The sequence below is a fragment of the Montipora capricornis genome, chromosome 12, assembly GCF_036669925.1.
Source record: "Montipora capricornis isolate CH-2021 chromosome 12, ASM3666992v2, whole genome shotgun sequence".
Lineage (NCBI taxonomy): Eukaryota > Metazoa > Cnidaria > Anthozoa > Scleractinia > Acroporidae > Montipora > Montipora capricornis.
Window position 1 is genome coordinate 34,229,938 of NC_090894.1, and position 7,500 is coordinate 34,237,437.

At 37.9% G+C, this 7,500-nt stretch overlaps 1 protein-coding gene across 1 annotated transcript in view; it reads right to left on the bottom strand.

Moving 5' to 3' along the window:
- Nucleotides 1–7,500, bottom strand: part of LOC138025711 (polycystin family receptor for egg jelly-like) — a 66,108-nt gene that overhangs the window by 46,270 nt on the left and 12,338 nt on the right. Inside the window, exons 7-9 of the mRNA XM_068872888.1 lie at nucleotides 7,313–7,470; nucleotides 5,684–6,407; nucleotides 4,645–5,263 (exon numbers count right to left, since the gene is read on the bottom strand). Coding sequence (XP_068728989.1) covers nucleotides 4,645–5,263; nucleotides 5,684–6,407; nucleotides 7,313–7,470 — 1,501 coding nt within the window. The remainder of the gene's footprint in view (nucleotides 1–4,644; nucleotides 5,264–5,683; nucleotides 6,408–7,312; nucleotides 7,471–7,500) is intronic.

The following is a 7,500-nucleotide window of genomic DNA, read 5'->3' on the forward strand; positions in this document are numbered from 1 at the left end:
CATAAGCAGACTGTACAGACATTTTACTGCGTTAGCTTTGAATCCAACCTACGTGCTTACCTCTCAATTACCTCTCAGTGTACTCTCTTCTGCTCTGTTGGGCGTTCTTGTTTGAAATGTGTTAAAATATCAAGAATTTCAGCTCCATTATGAAAATAAATGTCCACTCCCAAAGTTTAATGTGGCTTGCTTTTTTTTGGTTTCAAGTTTGTTGCCATGAACGTGAACGAAGGTGAATGACGAGCTAAAAACAGCAGCTTTGGCCAAAGTATGGTCAGAGTAAACAACCAGAAAATAGAGAGTTTTAAATTTACCATGGAAGAAATTTTTAGAAATTGTGGAACGTTTGAAGATTCTGACAGAGAGTAAGCTTATCACGTGTATTCGTCCATGTATACCATTGAAAGTCTTCTTGGTTTTGCGTATTACATGGAGCACCTCCCATTTGAAAATTACTTAGCCTGCATGGTGTTTCCTTCAGGGAACTAGAGCAAGATAGCTGATTAAGGTTTTGAGTTTCAGCACATCCCCAAATCCCTAGGGAACTAAATCTAGGGAACTAAAATAAATAACTACTGTCTAAGGGCATAGCAAGGTCTACGATTCCCAAGTTGTACTTGAACAAGCTGCCATCTTTAACATTGTACACATCTTTCATTCTATAAGAATGATCTCATCACCTACAAGCAAATTTAGTTCCCCCTTTCCTGTGTTCATTTCCAAAGAATCAGACTGTTCCAGTTGAAAATTGATTACAAAATGACAACAGGAAATTAGAAAGTTCTGACTAGACCAGGCCCAGGGAACAAAGCGATGTTAGGAGTGACACACCAAAGAGTATTTTTTTTTTTTTTTTTTTTAATCAGGCTCCAAGCTTTTTAAAATTTTACAAGTATAGAACTAAAATATAATTTAATTTATTAGTCTTTCGGTAGTAAAAGATATGAGGAAATGGTCAACAACTGTATTCACAATAAATGGATATCAAAACCTTCATGATCACGAGCGAGTTTTCTTCATATCAACTTGCTGGTCACTAATAATATGACATGCCATGTCATGACATGCCACTTGTTTCCTCTGTTTATTCTGACATGCCATGACATGACATGACATGTCACTAATAATATGACATTTTATTCATGTAGGATGTGACTCCAACTGGTGAAATCTTAAGTGTACATTGAATTTATAAGGAACAAAGAATCCCATTTGTATGAGCCTGATGAATTCAGCACATCAGTCAATTTTACTGCAAAAAAGTTAATTATCTACGAGTGTTTAGGATTCCAATCATAATTCAGAACTGGATAACATACAAAGAGCTTCAAATATGGCTGTTTAAGATAACCAATCTACCCTTTTATCTTCATTCAGTCAAGGTAACAGCTTTCCTCATAACGCGACCTCTCAGCCATCACTTCTGTCCATTGTTCCAATTTATTGTTGAACCACTGCACATGTCTCTAAACAGCAGAGAACATGCTGTCAGTTCTTTTCATACGAATTTTTAATTCTGTATGTGGAGCACTTTTTCCAAGAAGCAAGCTTACTGATAAACCTAAGCCATGGGGAAGTATGTTTATACTAGAACTTGTTTATGGATGCTGAACACTTTTCGAGAAACTGTGATGAAGAAAATAATTCTTCAAATTAAAGACATGCAATATGGAACTCTTTTCATTCTTCTAGATAACTACATTCCCCTTGTCCTTTCAATTAACAGCCTAACCTTCAAACTAAATAATAATTTGCAGAGTACTTCTGATCGTGGCTCAGAATACGCGTCTGATCAGACGTCACTACGACAGGGCACTGGTGTGGATAAACATGTGTTCTCACTGGGGGAACACTCGCCTCTACTTATAATCTCATATGTAACTATATCACAGTGTCTGTATTTCATGAATATCCAATAGGAAACAATCACAGTAATTGGTTTTTGTGTGCAAACTCACACAAACCCTGTTGTGGGTCTTATAAAATCTTAATGATCAACAGACTTTGCTCTGTACATGTGTGCTATGGCATACACAACTTTTCTCTGCCACATAACTCACAAACCAAGCCCAACTGAATAAAGGGCCTTTGTGGCATTTGAGGCCTTGTTTTATTTTACTCGAGATTTTCATAAATTTAAGCGTGAAACCTGCAAATCCAAGGCAAAATTGAAAACTTTTTTTTGCCAACAGTTCCCTTGGATGGACTGCCAAAATATCAAGGAATTAAAGGGACACGAATTCCCATTTTTTATTGTTTTGATTGCTCCTCAGTTGGTCAATTTAAATACGAGATTAAAAACCAAATATTAAGAAAAGAAAAGCTCAAGTCCTTAAATTGGTTGTACCGAGCGCATGGAATGAAACGGATCATTTGGTTCGAAGTTTAAAAACGAACACGACAGCTGTACTTTCGATAAGCTTCGAAGAATGGGATAATGTCCGAAACTACCTACCTTGTAAATTGCTTGAACTAAGAGCGGACATTTTTTTAGCTCATAAAGGAGCTTTTTGGCGAAAGCAGGATAAACTACTATTGTTGTGAAGGCATTTTTAGAGACGTGAAAAGATATTTTAAAAAGCTTGACTCATTTTATTCACGAATTAAACTTTCGTTAAGAGAAACCATTGCAACTAAACACTAACACCAAACAGAAAAAAATCGTACAAAAAATAGTTTTGTTCAAAGTAAAGTCTTTGCAGCAGCGAAACTGTCAACAAATTACCTCTCTTTTGCAAGGGACACAGAAGGAAATGACCAAGGATTGCGGAGATCCAAGTTTAGGAAAAATAGACAAATAGATTTAAGTCTTGCAAAAAAATAGTGCAGACGAAGAAAACGTCGATCTTGAACGCTGCACATTTTTAAGACCTGTAACTATATACCACTGAATAAAGAAAGGAATGAAAACGTTGACAATGCAAACTTAAACTTGGGGGAGAGGAAAAATGTTTTAGCAAATTGACTCTCAATTTCTAAATAAAACACTATCAAGTCAAGATTTAGCCTCAATTATTTACAATGAAACTAAGAAACGCTTTCATCTAGTCATTCTGCAATAACACAAACACAACTTCGACTCCTTGAAACTTACCTCGGATAAATGATTTCTCTCTTGGCCGCCTTGATTGAAAGAGGAAGCCTCGTAACTCTGTTGTGCTTCACATGAAAAAAACCATTTTGTTCAGACTTTGATCTTCACATCCCGCCAATCGAAGCGACAGCAAATACTGCAAAAGCTTCCAGTGATAGAACTGTTTTGAAGTAATAAATTTTCTTTCTGTTTTTCTAAATCGCCGATCTTCAATTATACATTTAAATACCTCACAACACACTCCGCGAAACAAAATGACGCCGCACTGTATTCGATCTTTAATGGCTCGCGCACGCGTAGACAGAATGCCCCTCTGCTTCTTGAGAGTCGATGCTTTTCATGTTCAGGTACGGTTTGGAAAGTTTTTTTTTTTTGCACTTTTCGCTAATTTCAATCCAGGTTTGACATATAGCTGTGGTCAGGACACACTGGTGGCTACGTAGTTATTCAAGTCGAGCATTGGAGGAATATCAACTTAAAGCTGCGTGTTTATTTTTAATTGGTTAAGTGCTGCTTTTTGCTGTGAATTGCAATTTTTGGCATGTCTTAAGATTTTTAGTTTTGAACCTACTAAGGTTGCAAGATGTCTGGACGGCCAGTTCTTTTCAATGAACCTATAGCCAGTAAGGATAAATAACCCGGGAGAGCCGCTTTTAGGCCGGCTGAATCTATTTCCTAGTTGGCAGTGCCATTTGCAGTATTGAGGACTGAATTGCGAAAGGACGCATCTCACGATATCGGGCTAAAAGCATGCAAAGGCACCTCTAGCTGCCGCTTTACAGTCCATGTTTGATGTCGGAGCTCCATGTTTGATGTCGGAGCACTTCAACACAGCTAAGTTTTAATTAGCTGTGAGTCGATTTTTGATTAGGAGTACCCAGAGAAAAACCCTCTAGTCAGGTAGAGATTGACTGAAACTCAGCCCACATCCAGGCCGGGCCCAAAATTGAACCCCGGCTCGCATATTTAAGTCTTTGCAAGGAACAGATTTTCTTATGACCTCCCAGGGGGTCATTGTTCCCTTGTTTTCTAAGATATTTTGCCTTTGAGCCATTGTTCCCAGTTCAAATTAGCCGTGTTTCCTTGTTGCCCATAACCCCTGTTACTAATTTCCCGATCAAACAAAGATGACTTTTTTGTTTTTGTTTTTTGGTTTATTTTTTGTTTGTTTGTTTGTTTGTTTTCTTTCTTAGACTTCTTGATAAGCCAGGTGATCTTTTCCAAATAACAACACTATAAATAACTAAAGAAAGCGCTGTGGTAGCTGTCCAAGTACAGCATATACTGAGCAAACCTTAGCGTGTGCCTGTCTGCCTGTGCCTCTGCAATTCCGTGTCTATCTGGCGGTGTGTTTATTTTTCTCTTCTTGTGGCAACTACAAATCTTGGGTTTGTGTTTTATGTTCATGATATGAATGATATTACTTTCTCGGTTACTGCAGCAACATGAAAACACGGGGAAAGTTCTTAAATGCGGTTGATAATGCATTTTGCAACGCTTTTTACAAAAAGTATCAACGAGATCATCAACGGTTACCTTTTATTGCTTACCTGGACAAACAATTTTGTAGTTTTAAAAGCCTTCAAAGTGTCTCCAACAAGAATCTCCAACTCCAGCATGTAACCCTCAGCTGGGTTTCCAATTGGAAGTTTTGTGCTCACGTTCTGCAAACTATCGCTTTTAATGAGAAGGATGCCATAAATACGGCTGTGATATCGGAATTCGTAGGTTAGAGGTTTATCCTCATCGTGCCATCCCCAACACGAGATGAAGAAATCCGTTGAGAAAGCTTCACCTTCCATTGGTCTTACATCACAACCAGTGTTTGACATCAAGCTTCTAGGAGGTGAGTTAACGACGAAAGAGAAGTTTGCCTTAGCCACTATATTGCACTCAAGTTTTGTGGTCACTGTTACCACGTAGTTTATATTCCTGATAGTGTCATCATGTAACTTGAGAATGTCGTGAATTAAAACACGTTTGCTATCCACGGAAGAGTTTATTTTCATATTTTGGACTTCCGAAACTGTATATTCGTTTGAAGACCTCCTTAAGATATCGAGATTCCAAATGTATTTTAATGTTTTGCTACACTGTTCTCCTCGGCATTGAACTTCAAGCTGCAGGTCATCTTCAACGGTTACCTTTTTGCCACAGTTCGAAAGGCACCTGTTAAAAAAAAAAAAGCCAACTCCAAAGAATGCGGATAATGAAAAGCGCATTTTAAAAATGAGGTACTTTATGCTGTTGCAAGGAGATTACTGAAGCAGTATTTGGTATAATGGAAAATAAAGTGATACTTCAATGAAACCGTGGTAAAAAATGGATACGCATTACTTATTGAGCAACGAAAAATGCATACTTTATAAAGCAACCTTTACGGTGCTGAACTACAAGATTTCCTTGGAAGGTTAGGCAGAAGCATTAAAATGAACGTTTCGTCTCTGATTTCATTCTATTTCTGTTTTCAGTTTTTTCCAGATAAAGTTTCGGCTGCATACTGAATCATACTTTTTTTTTTTTCTTCTTTTTTCCTTTTCCTAAACTCGTATTAGCAAATAATCCAAAATCAAACCGGTCATCACTTACCGTATAAAAATAGAGGCTTTTGGCCCAACACGCAAGTCATACACAGCACTAGCATTTCTCAAATCTTTGGATATAACAAGCCTAAAAATGTATCTGTTGCTTTTCACCATTTTTGTTCTATTTAACAGCAAAACCTTTTCCTTGCAAGAGAGGACACCAGGTCCAAACCCGAAGCATCCGCTATGGCTTTTGTTTCTGCCTAGTGTAAGGTCAACCACCTGGTCTCTTGAAGAACCTGAGAATGTTTCACCCTCCAGTCTGCAAAACCATGCGTAATTCAATCCCAAAGAACTATTGGACGTCCGTTCAGCATCAAAAGACTTCTCTGCACTCAGTTTTATTGTTTTTCCGGTATAACTGATCTCAGTTATTTTTGCTACAAGCGGCGGACGCACAACCTTTAAATAACCAAAATCGAAAGCCATGGAAGTGTCATCGCCCCTTATTTCACCTATACATTGCACGTACACGTGACCGAGTCCAACCGCCCTTAGTGGCAGTTGTAATTGTTTAATTCCGACAAATTCTTGGAGTGGACCGAAATATCCCGTTTCTTCGTCTATTCTTGATAGCTTCCAGTCGTAAATCATGTTTTCCGTGGAAGGACACGATTGCTTTACATAAAGTGATTTTTTCAGTAACTTCGAAACCCAGATTCTTTCCGCGTTTCCTGGAGTCTTGGTAAGTTTCAAATTAATCTTCGGAGGCGCACACCCGCATCGTTCTGTAAATATAAAGAATTTCAAGCTAGAACACTCTAAGGAAAAAACAAAAAATGTTTTCAAGTAAAGCAATAGACGGTATTCATAAATGGCGGCTAAGTAATTATTCTTTTGTCTTTATGCTAATCGTCCTCACTAGCTTCGTATAAACGAACAAAACTCAAAAGAATTTTTTGCTCCAAAGTAAGGCTAGCGAGGATGATTAGCACAAAAACAAAAGAATAATCTCTTGGCCGCCATTTTGATTGTGCTGCCGTGGACGCAGAGAACTCACGAATGGGGAAAGATCTCATGGATATACCCACCACGAGTCCCCTAGGCTCTCATTTTACAGATTAAGTCCAAGAGCCCATTTCAGTGATTAGGTCTAAACTTTCGTTTATCTTATCGCTATAGCAATATTTAGTTCTAGAAACTGATTTAGAATGGTCACTTTTTTAGACTTATGGTTGGTGTGTATATCCCTGAGGTCGTTGCCCACGAATATCAGAAAAACGAACAAAAACAGGCAAATGTACAACCAAAGTTACGTTAACAAGTATTCAAGAAAATACAAAACAAGGTTTAAGTTGAACTTGTTAAAGGTTTTGCGGCACATTCTGTTAGGGTTCAAAATTGTATACAAAAACACAAGCATGTTTCTTTGCGTCAGAAGTAAGAAAGAACTTCCAGTGTGTATACCTTAATGGAGGACCTTATGATATTTTAACTAGCTGAGCTTTCCTTTAATACCTCTTAGTAATCTGTTAAAGAAAGCCTAAATACTTAAAGAGTTTATCAGTGTCCGTCACTGATAGCCAAAGTAACTGAATAGTACCAAGAACAGTTCTTTCATGTCTTGTAATAACGACCTTCACCGATTTGGCAATACTTTTAATTTTTTCTCGATATTTGCTTGGGTACTTACTAGGGTACTGAGCTTTCAGATAGGTTGGCTCAAATATTGTGTCTTCGCGTTCTATGGTGGACTTTAGCTTTGCCAATAAATGCTGCTCACTGGATCTCAGGCAGTGAATCTCTACAATTGCCGTTACTCGTGTTATATACGAAGGGGACCTCTGTGGACTGAAAAATCAATAAGTACAGTACTAGTCA